A 19,807-nucleotide genomic window follows, 5' to 3' on the forward strand; every position below is an offset into this window, starting at 1 on the left:
CAAATTGTGCGCGCAGCAGCATTGGTGAGGGAGGGGCAGAGACAGAGAGAGAGAGAGAGTTATGATAAATGTATCCATAGATTTATCACATTTAATTTTTTATTATCTATAGCAGGGGTGTCAAAAGTGTGCCCCGGAGGCCATTTGCGGCCCACAGCTAATGTTTTAAAGGCCCACGGCACATTCTAAAAATACTATTCAAATAAACAAAAAATAACAAAAGTGAAATAAAAAAGCTTAAAGGTTAAATGTAATTTAGATAAATAAAATAAAACAAAGCTGTTATTTATTTTTTTTCAAACTGTCATTGCTCAAAACATAATATTGAATCAAAATCAATGTTATTATGAATTATTGACCTATCCAAGGTTCCCATTACTTCACATCAAATATTACACTAAGAGAAATATTTTTGGTGGAAGATTTTGCAAATTTGGTAAATAAATAACCCAAAAATGTATATTTTGTTGTTTTCTTACTGTACCGAAAATGAACCGAACCGTGACCTCCAAACCGAGGTACGTACCGAACCGAAATTTTTGTGTACCGTTAAACCCCTACCTACAGCACAGGATGGGCAATCTTGCCTCACTGGAGCATTTTTGTTATTTGTATTGTTTATTGGAGCTATTTGTAGGGATGATGTTTGATAAGAAATTATCGAGTTCGAGCCTGTTATCGAATCCTCTTATCGAACCGATTCCTTGTCGATTCACTTACCGAGTCCAGATAGGTTGTTGTATATGGAAAAAAACACACAATATTTGGTTTAACAAATCACTTCACATTCTCTACTCCTCACTAGTGTTACATATCTGGGTTATTGTGCAGAAATATGGGAAACAACTACAAATGTGCGCTACATTCGTTAACCGTGCTACAAAAAAAAATAATTAGACTGATACATAATGTTGGATATAGAGAACATACAAACACTTTATTTATTGAGTCAAAAATATTAAAGTTCGATGATTTGGTAAAATTGCAAACAGCTAAAATGATGTGGTATTAAATGATGGAATGGATTAAGTAAAGAAGTTAAACATTGTACTGATATGATCCAGTTTAAGAGGTTGTTCAAATGAATAGTGCTTGCAAAGTACAAAGAAGAAGAATTATGAGAAATACTTTCAACCTTATTGAAAATAACATATTCTTCATCTCAGTATATTAATAATGTTTGAATTAATTAATTACATATTACAAAACTGTTGTATATACTAATTCACAGATATTTTATTATAAAAAGATCAGTAAATGATGTATATATTTGTATGAAGTGGGAAAGGGGTAGGATTAAATAAGCTATACTTCTCCCTACTCCTGTAAAGTGAAATGACATGAAACTGTGATGTATTATGATGTAGTCGGATCATGTTTTGTTTAGTTATGTTCTGTTAGTTTTGGACTTCCTTAGTTGTTTTGTGCACTTCGGGGGTTTGTTTTAGTCACCATGGTTACTTATGATTTTCACCTGCCTTGTACGCGCACCTGTTGCTCATCAGAGACTATTTAAGCCTGCCTTTTCCGGTCACTCGTCGTGGCTTCATTGTTTGCAATTGCAACAGTTACGTTGGCATTCTGGTTTTCCAGCTCATGATTCCTGTGCTAAGTTACCTTAGCTTCTAGTATTCCTGTGCTCAAGTTACCTTAGCTTCTAGTATTCCTGTGCTAAAGTTACCTTAGCTTCTAGTATTCCTGTGCTAAAGTTACCTTAGCTTCTAGTATTCCTGTGCTAAAGTTACCTTAGCTTCTAGTATTCCTGTGCTGAAGTTACCTTAGCTTCTAGTATTCCTGTGCTAAAGTTACCTTAGCTTCTAGTATTCCTGTGCTAAAGTTACCTTAGCTTCTAGTATTCCTGTGCTAAAGTTACCTTAGCTTCTAGTATTCCTGTGCTAAAGTTACCTTAGCTTCTAGTATTCCTGTGCTAAAGTTACCTTAGCTTATAGTATTCCTGTGCTCAAGTTACCTTAGCTTCTAGTATTCCTGTGCTAAAGTGACCTTAGCTTCTAGTATTCCTGTGCTAAAGTGACCTTAGCTTCTAGTATTCCTGTGCTAAGTAAGTTTTTGCTTTAGCTTCTCGTGCGAACGGCACGCTTTCCTTTTGTTTCGTTCCTGTCTGTTGTAATGTGTATGATTTATGAGAACTAAATCCTCTCCTACCTGCACGCTTTCGTCCGGAGCCGTCAGTTTTGCGTCCCGGGAACTAACCGCAGCACGCCGCACCCCACCGTGACTAATGACTGAGCTACGTGACGTCATTTCTTGTGATGTCACACAGGGATTCGTTCCAAGTGATTCGAATAAAGAACCAATTCTTTTTCTTTACTATAGTGGTCTCGATAACGGGTACCGGTTCTCAAAAAGGGATTCGAGTCGGAGGATTCGGTTCTTTTCTTATCGAACAACCGGGAAAACCGGTTTCGAGCATCATCCCTAGCTATTTGTAATGTTATCCGATTTGTCGGCGTGACACCTTAATTCCCTAATATCGTCCTGATAATTATCGTGCACCTCTAATAATTTTCCTGTGGTGTCTATTTATAGAGGCAAGGTGTTTATTTGTTGAAGTTTATTAGAGCGGAGGCCACTGTTTGAGGAAATACAGGAAATGAGTTTTATATATAACCTTCATCTACAATTTATCCCCCCTCCCCAACAGCATATTTTATTGATGTTGCTCCGCCATAAACCTTGACACAATCCATTAATTTTCAGGTGGCGTCATTCCCTCATTAAACTACACATGTTCACATCCATAAATGGACCGTTAACCTCCCGCGGTGTGTCGTCTCCTGGCTTTTGCCGTTTTCTCCTTCTGAGGAAAGTTTGTTGACAAATAGTACGGCAGCACGCCACCTTGTGAAGTCAAGATGCCCTCCAAGCCCACGTGGCAGCAGAGCACAATTTCAACCTGTCAAGGTTTTACGTAAGAGGAAGGTTTGCTTACTTGTGTGCGCGCTGCAGCTGCTGGGTCATAAACAAATGTGGCATCCACAACCACCACCTGGAATTTTACAGCTGCCATTTGACACTCAGGTTTGACAATCATGTGTCTGTCTGTGGTTGCAGCCATCCTTGCTCAGAGCCATCTTCAATGTGGATCCAGATGAGGTCCGCTCGCTCATATTCAAGAAAGAAGACGTAAACATTCAGGTGAGTCATGGACTACTTGGATTCCTCCTGATGATGTGGCACTTTTGGGTATTATTAGAAGCATTGCAGATACACAACACATTACAAAACAAGGAGTGTGACTCACAGCAAGCAGCTTGCTGTGGATCTATCCATCTATTGACTTAAAGGCCTACTGAAATAAAAAATTTTTATTCAAACGGGGATAGCAGATCTATTCTATGTGTCATACTTGATCATTTTGCGATATTGCCATATTTTTGCTGAAAGGATTTAGTATAGAACAACGACGATAAAGATCGCAACTTTTGGTATCTGATAAAAAAAAGGCTTGCCCCTACCGGAAGTAGCGTGACGTAGTCAGTTGAACATATACGCAAAGTTCCCTATTGTTTACAATGATGGCCGCATGAAGTGAGAGAGATTCGGACCGAGAAAGCGACAATTTCCCCATTAATTTGAGCGAGGATTAAAGATTTGTGGATGAGTAAAGTGCAAGTGAAGGACTAGTGGGGAGTTGAAGCTATTCAGATAGGGAAGATGCTGTGAGAGCCGGGGGTGACCTGATATTCAGCTGCGAATGACTACAACAGTAAATAAACACAAGACATATATATACTCTATTAGCCACAACACAACCAGGCTTATATTTAATATGCCACAAATTAATCCTGCATAAAAACACCTCAGTGTTTGTTATGCCAGCTCCTAGCTCCTATGCTAGCTCCTATGCTAGCTCCTAGCTCCTAGCTCCATATAAGCCGCCAATCCAATTCAAACACCTGCACAACACACACAATCACTCAGCCCAAAAGACCGTTCACCTAACCCAAGGTTCATAAAGCTTATATATTTAAAAAAAAAGTTACGTACGTGACGCGCACGTACGGTCAAGCGATCAAATGTTTGGAAGCCAAAGCTGCATACTCACGGTACCTGGTATTCAGCTGGGAATGACTAAAACAGTAAATAAACACAAGACATATATATACTCTATTAGCCACAACACAACCAGGCTTATATTTAATATGCCACAAATGAATCCTGCATAAAAACACCTAGGTGTTTGTTATGCTAGCTCCTAGCTCCTATGCTAGCTCATAGCTCCATAGAACACGCCAATACAATTCAAACACCTGATCAACACACACAATCACTCAGCCCAAAAGACCGTTCACCTAACCCAAGGTTCATAAAGCTTATATATTTTAAAAAAGTTACGTACGTGACGCGCACGTACGGTCAAGCGATCAAATGTTTGGAAGCCAAAGCTGCATACTCACGGTAGCACGTCTGCGTCTTTGTCATCCAAATCAAAGTAATCCTGGTAAGAGTCTGTGTTGTCCCAGTTCTCTACAGGCGTCTGTGTATCGAAGTCAAAAGTCCTCCTGGTTAGAGTCTCTGTTATCCGAGTTCTTCCATCTTGACTGCATCTTTCGGGAATGTAAACAAAGAAGCGCCGGCTGTGTACGTGTTGCTGCTGACTTCCCTCGCAAAATAGACGCTTCGCACCGACAACTTTCTTCTTTGCTTGCTCAGCTTCTTTCTCCATAATGCAATGAACATAATTGCAACACATTCACCAACACAGATGTCCAGAATACACCCAGAATGAGATGAAAACAGCTATTTCGTATTGGCTTCAATGTGGAAGCCATACCCGTGTTCCCCGGGCTACGTCACGCGCATACGTCATCCTCAGAGGCGTTTCGAACCGGAAGTTTAGCGGCAAATTTAAAATGGCACTTTATAAGTTAACCCGGCCGTATTGGCATGTGTTGCAATGTTAAGATTTCATCATTGATATATAAACTATCAGACTGCGTGGTCGCTAGTAGTGGCTTTCAGTAGGTCTTTAAGTGTCCACACGCTTTCCACCAAGGGCCGCACAGTGAAACATCAAATCATGCAGGGACCTTTTGTATATTTTTAATGATCCAAACCAATACAATACAATACCAATACTTTTACGGCTCCCCTAAAGCTTGGTCCCGGAGATTTGGAAGGGTCTCAGTCATAGAAATGTTAAAAGTGCTATTGCAACTGTTTTGTTGAATCTATCGAATATGAATTCTTTAAAAGATGAACAGAGAACGGTTTTGAAGGCATTTATTGGTGGCAAGGATGTTTTGGCTCTTCTTCAGCGTCGCTCTCATCAGCGTCACGGGTTGATTTGGATGTGAGTGTTTGAAGTAGTACGTTATTCAAGATAACGGACATGTGGTTTATCCAATCACATACAATGATTTTTTTTACAAGGCCCCGCCTTCTGAAATACATCTCCTATTGAGAACTCCCAGATCAATGTGTGGAGCTCAGCCAACTACAAAGATCTGGCCAGAGTCAGGTTAGTCTCGCAGGTTTTCGCAGGGGATTTTATAAAATCCCCTGACAAGCAGGGAAACCTGCGAAACAGGCTTGTAGGGATGATATAGCCTGTGTTTTTTCCTGACACATACATACATATATACAGTGGGGCAAAAAAGTATTTAGTCAGCCACCCATTGACAATCAATGGGTGGCTGACTAAATACTTTTTTGCCCCACTGTATATATATGTATATTTGTATATATGGATGTGTATATATACAGTATATATATATATATGAATATATATATATATATATATATATATATACTGTATATATATATACACTACCGTTCAAAAGTTTGGGGTCACATTGAAATGTCCTTATTTTTGAAGGAAAAGCACTGTACTTTTCAATAAAGATAACTTTAAACTAGTCTTAACTTTAAAGAAATACACTCTATACATTGCTAATGTGGTAAATGACTATTCTAGCTGCAAATGTCTGGTTTTTGGTGCAATATCTACATAGGTGTATAGAGGCCCATTTCCAGCAACTATCACTCCAGTGTTCTAATGGTACAATGTGTTTGCTCACTGGCTTAGAAGGCTAATTGATGATTCGAAAACCCTTGTGCAATCATGTTCACACATCTGAAAACAGTTTAGCTCGTTACAGAAGCTACAAAACTGACCTTCCTTTGAGCAGATTGAGTTTCTGGAGCATCACATTTGTGGGGTCAATTAAACGCTCAAAATGGCCAGAAAAAGAGAACTTTCATCTGAAAATCGACAGTCTATTCTTGTTCTTAGAAATGAAAGCTATTCCACAAAATTGTTTGGGTGATCCCAAACTTTTGAACGGTAGTGTATATATATATATATATATATATATATATATATATATATATACGTATATATATATATATATATACGTATATATATATATATATATATATATATATATATATATATATATATATATATATATATATATATATATATACGTATATATGTATGTATGTATATACATATACGTTTTTTTTCTTTAAAGCTGTCATTGTTCAAAAAATAATAACGAATCAAAATCAATGTTGTTATTGTTGACCTATTCAAGGCTCCAATTACTTCACATACATACATACACATATGTGTATGTATGTATATAAGTGTATGTATATGTGTATATATATATATATGCATATGTATGTATATGTGTATATATATGCATATGTATATATGTATATGTATGCATATGTATATATATGCATATATATATATGTATGTATATATGTATATATATGTGTATATATATATATATACATATGTTTTTTTTTCTTTAAAGCTGTCATTGTTCAAGAAATAATAACGAATCAAAATCAGTGTTGTTATTGTTGACCTATTCAAGGCTCCAATTACTTCACATACATACATACACATATATAATGTGTATATATGTGTATGTATATGGATATATGTATATATATGCATATGTATATATATGTATTTATACTGTATGTATGTATATGGATATATGTGTATATATATATATGCATATGTGTGTATATATACTGTATATATATATATATATATATATATATATATATGCATATGTATGTATATATATATATATATATATATATATATATATATATATATATATATATATATTTTTTTTTTTTTATCTGCATGCATTTGTGTGTATATACTGTATGTGTATATATGTATGTGAAGTAATTGGAGCCTTGAATAGGTCAACAATAAAAACATTGATTTTGATTTGTTATTATTTTTTTGAACAATGACAGCTTTGAAGAAAAAAACGCCTGTATGGAAGCTTTGTGTTATTAGTCAACGTTGCAACTTTTTCATCGTTACATTTCACCTGTTTGCTCTTTTAGTCCACTTTTTTTTTTTAATAGTATTTTTTAGAAAGTGCCACGGACCATAAAACCTTAGCTGCAGGCCGCAAATGACCCCCAGGCAACACTTTGGACACTCTTGTACTAAACGAAAGCTCCTTTTGACAGTTCTGCATCTCACAACGCAAAACCACCACCGTCTCCAGTTTCGGGACGTCACATGACCCCTCGCCTCATCTCATCCCTCCATCTTCTCACTGCTCCTTATTCTCCGCCTGGTCGCTGTCTTTCAGGCAATATTGTCCGCCTTGTTCTGCTCTGATGCTTTATTTTCCTCTGTTGGTCAATATTGCTGGGGTCATCACACTGGCTCTCTGTGGAGTCAGCAATACCGGCCCCAGCCCAGTCTAGTCACATGACACTTGTTTATAGCCCCACTCTGACGATTGCCCTCTGCCGCACTGAAAGACAGAAGTGGGGGGCGCTGCAGCGGAGTGCAGTGATGGAGGGGAGCGAAGACTGCAAGGGAATGTACAGTATAGTTCATGTCAGACATGATTATCATAAACACTCAGCATTAGGAACCAGTACACAGTCTAACCAGTGATACACCGGCTGTATTAAAACAGCGTCCCTTTTAAACATAATACCATACAGTGTTGATTGATAGTGTTTATAGAGAGGTGCAGTACTGCACTGCATCATACTAAGGTGTTTTTTTATATCCTGCTTCACTTATGTAACGGCATCAGGCTCCAGTGAGTGAGGAATTTGTAGTTATAGTTCAGAAATGACAAAATACTTAAAGGACTTGTAAACTGAAATTGAACAAATAATACATATTAGACATACTTGCAATTAATGTCCACTATATCATCTCGTAGTGATGCACCCAGTTTCCAAAAACAATTTGAACTGTGGACTCGTCAGACCACAGAACACTTTTTCACCTTGCATCAGTCCATCTTAGATGAGCTCGGGCCCAGCGAAGCCGGCGGTGTTTCTGGGTGTTGTTGATAAATGGCTTTGGCTTTGCATAGTAGAGTTTTAACTTGCACTTACAGATGTAGCGACGAACTGTAGTTACTGACAGTGGTTTTCTGAAGTATTCCTGAGCCCATGTGGTGATATCCTTTACACACTGATGTCGCTTTTTGATGCAGTTCCGCCTGAGGGATCGAAAGTCACTGGCATTGGCGCTTACGTGCGGTGACTTCTCCAGATTCTCCGAACCTTTTGATGATATTACGGACCATAGATGGTGAAATCCCTAAATTCCTTGCAATAGCTGGTTGAGAAATGTTGTTCTTAAACTGTTGGACAATTTGCTCAGGCATTTGTTGACAAAGTGGTGACCCTCGCCCCGTCCTTGTTTGTGAATGACTGAGCAGTTCATGGAAGCTGCTTTTATACCCAATCATGGCACCCACCTGTTCCCAATTAGCCTGTTCACCTGTGGGATGTTCCAAATAAGTGTTTGATGAGCATTCCTCAACTTTCTCAGTCTTTTTTTTGGCACATGTGCCAGCTTTTTTGAAACATTTTGCAGGCATCAAATTCCAAATGAGCTAATATTTGCAAAAAATAACAAAGTTTACCAGTTTGAACATTAAATATCTTGTCTTTGCAGTCTATTCAATTGAATATAAATTGAAAAGGATTTGCAAATCATTGTATTCTGTTTTTATTTACCAATTACACAACGTGACAACTTCACTGCTTTTGGGTTTTGTACATCAAGAGGAAAAATATTGCAAAAGTAAAAACATCTCTCACATTTTGGCAAACATTTTTATCACATTGTATCTTCCCAATGAGTAATATTAGAGGTGCGGTTATTGACTAATCGAGTAATCGATCGATTAATTTTTTTAGCCTCAATAGGCCCTTTTCCACCGCAGGAACTTCCCCACTTACCCAGGTAAATTTCCCTGTGTTTCGACCAAAAACTACACGGGTAGATTTAGTTCTTTAGGAACCTTTTGGAGTTCCTCCTTGCTATGTGGGACTTTTCCAAGCGACCAGGAACCTTTTCGGGGGGCGTGCTGTGCTGTCTAACGCTGATTGGTTGAACACAGTTGGGGGGCGTTCGTAAAACTTATTTCAAACCCACGGCCGCCATTGGAATATACGCGGCGACTTGTTTATTTCTTATCTCTATTACAACAAACTTGACAACGGAGAAAAAGAAGAACGAAAAGAGCTTTGGAAATGCAGGAACTTTTGTGGGACATTTTTGTGCTGAAGAACGCTGATCAGTTGAACTATTTTGGAGTGTTTTTACTCGGCCGTAGTCTTTAAACTACATGCAGTTTAATTTAGTTTATTGTTTATTGTTTATTACAAACTTAATTTCGATACAAGAAGTGGACAGATTCTTTTAAACGTATTTACGGTATGAAGCCGGACTCGAAGCGGAAACCTCAGCTGCTTACTACTCAGACTTTGTTGGATAAATGTGGGGAAGGTAAATGGTAAGGCTGCAGCTAACGATTATTTTTCTATCGATTAATGTATAGATTTTTTTTCGATTAATCGGTTAATCTATAGATTGTTTTTTTTCGATTAATCTATAGATTATTTTTCCTTTTACCGATTATTTTTTTTATTTAAAATGAAGATGAAAAAATAAATGTAGGCCCGTTTTTTCAAAAGGCATGGCTTTTATTTACAAAAAAAAAAGAAGTATGGCCACTCAGTCAACATTGACAACAACATGACAAAATATTCTGTAACAATGTAACCATTTAAAACTTTTAACATTTAACAAAATTAAAAGTAGCTTATTTGCTTTTTAATGTGCAAATATAAAAGTCAACATCCAGTGCAAATCTTAATATTCTGCAATAGTATTAGCATTTCAAAAGTAAAATTATTGCTTATTTTGCTTTAAAATGTGCAAAAATAAAGATAAACATCCAATACAAAAAAGTGCAAAACGAAATATTCTGTAGCAACAGTGTAAACCTTTCAACAAAAGTGAAAGTATTGCTTATTTGCTAAAATGTGCAAAAATAAAGATAAACATCCAATACAAAAAAGTGCCAATCTAAATATTCTGGAGCACTGTAAACATTAAGTATTGCTTTTAAAATGTGCAAAATAAACATCCAGTCCAACACAGTACACAATAACCAATTCTACTCATTCCAGTGAGTAACTAACAGTTGTAATGAAGAAAGGTTAGCATGTCTACATGCTCTGGTTCTTTTCTTGTTTACAATATTCCCAGCAGCTGAAAATAGGCGCTCAGAAGGGGTCGATGTGGCTGGAACTGAGAGGTAATTAGCCTTCACCTCAAGCCAGGACTGCGAGTGAGCTGAGCTGCAGTTTAAGTTTCTAGAAGGTCAACGGGCTCATAGTGATGTTACTAGTAGTTGACTGGGAGGTGTTTATTATCATTTGGGGAGAGTCCGCTGCCTGATGCTCACCTGCTAAACACCTATCTGCTCCATGCTGAAGCGCTGACAACATGCGCTCTGAATACGCACTGCTGATTGGCTGGTAACGCTCTGAATACGCACTGCTGATTGGCTGTTAACGCTCTGAATACGCACTGCTGATTGGCTGATAACGCTTTCTGTGTACCAATCAGATGGTTGTGTGGGTGGGACAATGCTGCGTGCTGAGACAGAAGCAGAAGGAGCAAAGCAGCTTGTTAAGACTTGAGTTTTAGCTTAGAAACTCGTTCGGTACACCCCCGTACCGAACCGAAAGCCCCGTACCGAAACGGTTCAATACAAAACACGTACCGTTACACCCCTAGCAGATACAAATGACACATTCATGTTTTTGTGTAATGATGACAACGTATGCTCACGCGGACGATTGACTAGTTGATGGTTTTCTTTTCAAATGTTCGTTCATAGCCGTTGTGCTGCTATGATAGGCCATTTCCGCTCGACACAGTGTGCATACAACATTATTAGGCCGTGTATTGAAATACTCCCACACTTTTGACGACTTTTGGCGTGATTTTTTTCCCCCTCGCTCGCACCGTCTGCTTTGCGGTCCGCCATGACGGTAGTGTGACGTAAATATGCGACGCGTCGACGCACAAAAACGGCGTCAACGTATTTACGTAACCGATGACGTCGACGCGTCGTTTCAGCCTTAGTAAATGGCGTTAATTATTAATTATTTACTTTATTACATGTTGTAAAAGTAGTCAGGGACACTCCGTTTGTGTAGTTATTAGCCTTAACCTGAGTGAAAGCCGAAGTGTTCATGTTCATGTTATCAGCGTGAGATCAACCCTGACATTTATTATTTATATACTGTTATTTACAGCTGAAATGGACCACAAGCCTCATTAATTCATATTTTACAGAGAGGACGACTTTCTGACTGTTGGACATTGCCGACAAAAGCCTGACTTTTTATGAACAATTCGGTACACTTTATTTTAAAAGTCATATCGTTTTGTATATTATTGCTTTGTACTTACTATTTAGTAAAATAACTGTGACCTAATGTCTGTTTATTTACATGGAGTCAGTATAGAAATATAATTAACCACTACTCCATATGTCATCAGCCTGATTTGTATAAACTACCCTGAACTGTGAAATCTGGTGGAAACACAAACCACACACTTCTACAGGAACCTGTAGATCAAGGGACCAGATGTTCCAGGATAAACAAGGATTTTTTAAATTTTCATTTCATAAATGCACACAACATGGAAATTGCACTCAACAGTGGAAACTCGATTTACAAACGTAATTGGTTCTTGAACAGGGTTCTTAAATCGAAAAGTTTGTGTAGCGAAGCACATTTCTCCATAAGAAACAATGTAATTGTGAATGATGGATTCCAGCCTTTACAAAAGTCCATATTTTAGTGAAGGTTTGTACATGTTGAACACAATATAAAGTAGTGTGCTGGACTGCATATCAAACTAACATAACAAGGGGCTGATGGATCAACAAAACAACAACAATCTGCTGGCCTATTTAAAAACAATTACTCTAGGTAAAAAGTAAAAAATAAAACCAGTGTAGCCTAAAACCAGGTAATGGATAATAAAAAATGTTTAAAAAAAAACTGAACAAAATGTGATAAAGTATGATCAATTGAGTGACAATATATAGAGGTTTATCTTGTTTCTGCTTGAATGCTGCTCTGAAATATCCAGAATGCTCTTAGGTAATGCTGCATCAACAATCTTTGTCTTTTTCAGTTTAAATAATCACAAAACTTTTGACTGTTTACTTGTCTTCTTTGGGCCCTTTGCTCTCTTTCTCCCCCTTCTTTGAGCCAAATCTCTCTGCACTTCCTGACACACGCAGGCCACATCCCTCAAATTTGTTTTCTAATCAATTTAATCGATGAATCGTTGCAGCTCTAAATAATACTATAAAAAGTAAACTTGTTTATAACTTAAAGTGGTCTATGTAGAGTCCCCCTTAAAAAGACTCAACACACAGCTGTTAGTGTCTAAAAAGCTTGAAGAAGATACCGTATGATAAGATGTTGGCTGAAATGTGCGGGCTATACTCACTTTTCTGCGCTAATCTATATAAAGTAAATATTAAAGGTGCCATATGTAATAATTTCATGTCAAGTCATCATTAAATGGCCCTGATAATGTCAAAAGGCATTAATAAATCATGTTCTTTTCCAATACTTTTATAACTGATAACAGTAGTTCAGCCGGGATATGCTCATTTCAAAATTAGATTTACAGCCCCGAAATATTATTGTTTTCATTTCGATGCCCCGTCCTCCACCGTTTGACCAATTAGAAAGTCTGTGCGTGTGTCACATCCAAGTTGCCAGTTACGCACCGCCACATTCGTCTAGCTACTGCCACTGGTAAAGTTACTAAACATGTCAGACCTTAGTAAATCTAAAAGGCTTTGTTATGATTCTCAACTTATTCATGACAAAGCCAGGAACAAAACAAGGATTTGTATCAGAGATGCCTTTGAAAGATGGAGACGATTGAAGATTGATTTTTTCATCCGACGCTAAATTTGCTCATTTCCTCCTTGATAGGTAAGTCAGTCTGTCTCCAATATTGTCCACACCTGTCTCCATCTAAACACAAGCGCTTGGCTCCGTTTACTCTAAGGGGAAATTGCCGACGCAGAGTCCATGTAGTTAGTCCACCATGATTATCAAGCCAAACGACGCTAGTGCGCATGCGCCTGACTTTGTGTCGCCTAAATTGCATTAATAAATGACGGTTTTTCTATAATTAAAAAATTAGACGGTATTACTAACAGTCGGGAATTTTATCGCAAGTTATCATTATACCGTTACATCCCTCGTCCATTAACGAGTAAAAAGTCAAGGGCGGTCACGGCATGTTCTTGCCGTCAATGTTGGTAAATTTTTCACGGCTTTTGCTGCGGTTGCTGTGGTTAAATTTGAGCCCTGTGTATATATATTTATTTCGACGGTGATCCGTGCGGTCAAACTAGACATTTTAGCAGGGTAATGCCAACAATCTGTCCCGACCCCCGACTAAAATATCGCTGCGTAACTTTACAAATACATTTGGCTAATCGGCAATAGTAAAATGTGGCACACTTACTTAGTAAACCATCTTGCGAGAAGCATAAACAAGAGAAACCTGCAGCGTAGAACTCGCCGATTGCCATTTGAAGTTCCTTGGAGTAGGATTCGTATTCGGCTGCGTATCTGACAACCTCAGTCAGGGAGAGTGGGAGGCGACTACAGAATTTTAACCGTGGTTGCCATAGACATCTTATAAGTAGACGCAGCATGGAGCGCTACTGCCTACTGGCGCTGACGAGACGCGGGGCCGCCATCTTGGAGTGGTGATCCTCTCCACTCAGTGCAATTTTTTTGTCATACATGTAGCTATGATAAAGGACACATGTTTTGGCGTGTTTTATTATTCATAGTTTGCTTAACAGTAATAGAATATTGTTATATGCTATAAGTGACCAAATGTCCGAGATCAAAACTGGGAATATAATCCCAGAGAAGGGGGAAAAAACGGTCAGCTATTTTTAAATTGAAGAAACAATATGATCAGGTTATGTATACATAAACAATGTATGAATACATTAGATATCTATATATCTTAAGGACATATAGACTGTATCTCTGTTGCTGCACAACATTGGGTTGGAAAGCTAGACTAAATTTAGATTTGTATAATACTGTATAGCCACTGTCCATCTGATTGCCTACACAATCTGGACTGTGGTCCTAACTTTTACCCCTGTTGGCTTTTACAATCTTTATCTTCATCATTTATTTCAACGTTATGTTATTCAAGTATGACATTTTTAAATGTAATTAATTTCATTGACAAGCAACTCTATTATGGTCATACTCTTGTTTGCTAGCGGCTACGATTTCAGTACTATTGAAGATCTTTGCTCCTTCTCAACTATGTGGTAATATTTAGGGATGTCCGATAATGGCTTTTTGCCGATATCCGATATTCCGATATTGTCCAACTCTTTCATTACCGATACCGATATCAACCGATACCGATATCAACCAATATATGCAGTCGTGGAATTAACACATTATTATGCCTAATTTGGACAACCATCTATGGTGAAGATAAGGTACTTTAAAAAAAAAATAAAAAAATAAGATAACTAAATGAAAAACATTTTCTTGAATAAAAAAGAAAGTAAAACAATATAAAAACAGTTACATAGAAACTAGTAATTAATGAAAATGAGTAAAATTAACTGTTAAAGGTTAGTACTATTAGTGGACCAGCAGCACGCACAATCATGTGTGCTTACGGACTGTATCCCTTGCAGACTGTATTGATATATATTGATATATAATGTATTGATATATAAAAGTAGGTGACAGTGTCATCACCAGGAAAGATGAGGTCACCTACCTAGGTTCCATTCTAGAGGCTAACCTTTCCTGTGATAAAATGGCAACCAAGGTAATCAAAAAGGTTAACCAACGAACGAGATTTCTCTACAGAATTTCCTCTCTGGTCAACAAAAGCACCTTGAGGATTCTGGCGGGAACTCTCGTTCAACCCTTTTTCGATTACGCATGCACCTCCTGGTACCCTAGCACCTCCAAAACCCTCAAATCTAAACTCCAAACATCTCAGAACAAGCTAGTCAGGTTACTTCTAGACCTCCACCCCAGATCCCACCTCACTCCTACCCACTTCTCTAAAGTGGGCTGGCTCAAGGTGGAGGACAGAGTTAAACAACTTGCACTGAGCCTAGTCTATAAAATCCGCTACACCTCCCTGATACCGAAGTACATGTCAAACTACTTCCTTAACGTAAATGACCGCCATAACCACAACACCAGGGGGTGCTCCACTAACCACGTTAAACCCAGATTCCGAACTAACAAAGGTCTTAACTCATTCTCTTTCTATGCCACATCAATGTGGAATGCGCTCCCAACAGGTATAAAAGAAAGGGCATCTCTATCCTCCTTCAAAACCGCTATAAAAGTTCACCTCCAGGCAGCTACAACCCTAAACTAACACCCTCCCCGGATTGCTAATAATCAAATGTAAACAATCAAATGCAGATTCTTTTTCTTATGCCTTCTGATCTCTCTCTCTCTCTCTCTCTCTCTCTCTCTCTCTCTCTCTCTCTCTCTCTCTCTCTCTCTCTCTCTCTCTCTCTCTCTCTCTCTCTCTCTCTCTATGTCCACTACTTGATGTCCATATCCCCACCCCCCCACCCCACCCCCCCTCCACACTCCTGATTGTAAATAATGTAAATAATTCAATGTGATTATCTTGTGTGATGACTGTATTATGATGATAGTATATATGATAGTATATATCTGTATCATGAATCAATTTAAGTGGACCCCGACTTAAACAAGTTGAAAAACTTATTCGGGTGTTACCATTTAGTGATCAATTGTACGGAATATGTACTTCACTGTGCAACCTACTAATAAAAGTCTCAATCAATCAATCAAAAGGAACCAGAATATTGATAACAGAAAGAAATGGGGGGAGGGAGGTTTTTTGGGTTGGTGCACTAATTGTAAGTGTATCTTGTGTTTTTTATGTTGATTTAATAAAAAAAACAAAAAACGATACAGATAATAAAAAAACCGATACCGATAATTTCCTATATTACATTTTAACGCATTTATCAGCCGATAATATCGGACATCCCTAGTAATATTCTTTTCACAAAATACAACTAATAGTACGTTAATGTTAAATCTTACTTGTGAAAAGTAATCCCCCGATTCCTATTTTCAACAGTCCGCTCATTTGAGCAGGAAAACGCTGAACACCATCCCGGCATATTTGTTTTCTACCTGTCAACTGTCAGTTTAGGCTACTCGCCGGCTCCTCATCACCACTTCAAGATGGCGGCCCAATTTCTCGCGTCACAGCGGCCAATGCTGCGTCTACGGCCGAGTCATACCAAAGACTATAAAAAAGGGACCCATTACCTCCCTGCTTGGCACTCGGCATCAAAGGTTGGAATTGGGGGTTACATCACCAAAAAATGATTCCCGGGTGCGGCCACCGCTGCTGCTCACTGCTCCCCTCACCTCCCAGGGAGTGATCAAGGGTGATGGGTGAAATGCAGAGAATAATTTCGCCACACCTCGTGTGTGTGTGACAATCATAGGTACTTTAACTTTACTTATAAGATGTCTATGGTGGTTGCAGTACCATTTCTGGCCACATTACAACATATGGCACCTTTTAACTCATGTTTCACTTTGTGTGCATCGCATGTCAGGATAACGAAAAGCGGACACCACTACATGCTGCCTCCTACCTGGGAGACAGCGAAATCATTGAGCTGCTCATCCTCTCCGGTAAGCCACATTTAAACATTGTCTCACAAGCTTTTTAAACTTTGCCATTCACTGTTTTGCTGCAAAATCAAGAAAACAATGTTTGTAGCAGATTATTAATGTTGAGTTCTGTAGTATCTTAAAGAGCATAGGCAGCATCAACTGAGAAGATCCATGAACCACTCAATCTAATTAAGAGTGACAAAACATGAATGTATCTCTTCCGAGGAATGTCCTGTTTTTTTTATCTCTTGTGGTCTCGTGTTGCGCTGTTATGTCTGCTGTTGGCCTCGTGACATGATGTCATTGCTTGTGATTTCCGAATCATCACAGGGAGTGTGCGTGTGTGACCGTGCCTTCTCGGCTTAGCTGCTCACGTCGGGCGGCGGCGGCAGGGAACACTAGCGCACGTGTGTTCACTGTTCCACAATAACGTGAAGAGCATGTAACAGGTGCACTTTCAGGGCTATTTTAACCCTGGAAGTTGTGCCAAGGAGAATCACGGGAGTTTTAAATCCTCTCACCTCCGCTTTGCGTTATAGTTGAGTAAGCAAACTATTTCTCCTTACATTACACTTTTTTGCTTGGTTTTTCTTTCTTTTTTTTTACAAATATACTGTAAATGTTTTCATAATTTTTTCCTCTTTTTTTTAATGACTTTATTCCTGTAATGCTCTGACTTTGTTCTCGTACTATTATAACTTTTTTTTCCCCAATGTGTTTTTTCCAGAATTTGCAACTTTTATTATTTATTTTGTCATTAATATTTCAACATTATACATCTAAAATCGCCCCATCCCGGTACGACTTTTGTCTCCTAAAATTATGACTTTTTTTACCCCCTAAGATTGTTTTTTTTTTCTCTAAATATTGTGACTTTATTCTCCTAATATTTGGACTTTATTCTTGTACTTTTATGACTTTTTTCCCCCACCAGATTTTCCAAAAATTACAACTCTTATCCAGTTATTTATTTCTATAATATTTGATCATTATGAATCTAAAATTAAAATTACTCCCCTTTCCATAATGACACTTGCCTCCTAAAATTAATGTTTTTTTCTCCTAAGATTTTTCTTTTTCTGCCATTCACTCTTGTATTATTTTTTCTCATACTATTATTTGCAACTTATTTCAGTTTTTCTTTAATATTTCATTATAATGCATCTAAAATTCCCCGCACCCCAAATATATTTTCCTCCTAAAATTACGACTTTTTTTCTCCTATGACTTTGTTTTTCTCTTAATATTATGACTTCACTCACCTAACATTTTGATTTTATTCCTGTACTATTATTTTTTCCAACCTAATTTTCCAAAAATTGCAACATTTAACAGTTGTATTATTTAATATTTCAACATAATTAATCTCAAATTAGAACAGATTACACCATAGGGCTGCAATGATTAATCGATTCATTCGATGAATCAATCAAGTGTAACTGATAAAAATCAATCAAATGTGGACTTTTAATATACGCGGTTGTAGTTTCCACACATGAGAGCAATATTTTTTTCTTTAACATTTCAACATTATACATGTAAAATCACCCCCATCCCATTACGACTTTTTTCTCCTAAAATTATGAGTGTTTTCTTATCCCTATACTATTAATTTTCCCCACCTAATTTACCACCTAACATTTATCAGTTGTATTCTTTAATATTTCAACATGATTAATCTCAAATTAGAAGAGATTACACCACGCACACACCACTGCTCCCGTGTGCGCGTATTAAAAGTTCTGGGCACTCCATGCGGTCCATATTTGATTGATTTTAATCAGTTACACTCAATTGATTAATCAAATTAGTCAATTAATCATTGCAGCCCTGAAACCAGCACACATTTAAAAATGAGATGGCAGGAAAATTAGTACCTGAGGTCCCAGATTTGACCAAATAAGTACCAAAAAGAGATGTCTAAATTATATACATTAAAAAGGCCTGTGTAAAAAATAAAACGCAAATAAATACAATATATTTGTGATCCTACAGTGAAGATATAGAATCTCCCTAAACAAAAACGGAAATGTACTTTACAATAGAAAACCAGCTGCGTGCCTCAAATGGCCCCGGAGCCACATTTTAGGCACCCCTGTTCTAAGGCTTTATCGTATCCTTTTCAGTCCAATGTATGTGTTTTTTTTTAATCTTTTAAAAATGTGTCAAATGTAGTGATGATGCTTTCATTTGACACAAATCTTTTTTGTTTCCCCACACAAGGAGCCCGAGTTAATGCCAAAGATAACAAGTGGTTGACTCCTCTTCACCGTGCCGTGGCCTCGTGCAGTGAGGTAACCACTTAGAGTAACGATGCATGTCCCCTCATGGTTTGGTCATTTGAGACCTAGCCTAGACTTGACCTACCTAAGAGTTGTTAATGACAGAAATTATTATTCTCGCTGTTGTGCTGGAGAAAAGAAAGACAATGCAGGGTAGTGTACCTAATCTACTGGCATGGAATTGTATAATACACAATAAGCAAAGTGCATCGTGGACATAAATGGACAAATCCCTGGTGAAGTGTGTTTTAACGTGCTATGTGGGTTAGGGGTGTAACGGTACACAAAAATTTCGGTTCGGTACGTACCTCGGTTTAGAGGTCACGGTTCGGTTCATTTTCGGTACAGTAAGAAAACAACAAAATGTCATTTTTTGGTTATTTATTTACCACATTTGTAAACAATGGCTTTATCCTTTTAACATTGGGAACACTATAACAATTCTGCTCACGTTAATCAACATT

At 37.8% G+C, this 19,807-nt stretch overlaps 1 protein-coding gene across 2 annotated transcripts in view; it reads left to right on the forward strand.

Annotated features, from left to right (window-relative positions):
- The window catches only part of LOC133635941 (serine/threonine-protein phosphatase 6 regulatory ankyrin repeat subunit A-like), a 78,997-nt gene that overhangs the window by 21,950 nt on the left and 37,240 nt on the right, over nt 1–19,807 (forward strand). For both annotated transcript variants that reach the window (XM_062029418.1, XM_062029419.1), the window contains exons 2-4: nt 3,073–3,156; nt 17,001–17,079; nt 19,285–19,355. In XM_062029418.1, coding sequence (XP_061885402.1) covers nt 3,073–3,156; nt 17,001–17,079; nt 19,285–19,355 — 234 coding nt within the window. The remainder of the gene's footprint in view (nt 1–3,072; nt 3,157–17,000; nt 17,080–19,284; nt 19,356–19,807) is intronic.

The sequence above is a fragment of the Entelurus aequoreus genome, linkage group LG20, assembly GCF_033978785.1.
Source record: "Entelurus aequoreus isolate RoL-2023_Sb linkage group LG20, RoL_Eaeq_v1.1, whole genome shotgun sequence".
NCBI classification, from domain to species: Eukaryota; Metazoa; Chordata; class Actinopteri; order Syngnathiformes; family Syngnathidae; genus Entelurus; species Entelurus aequoreus.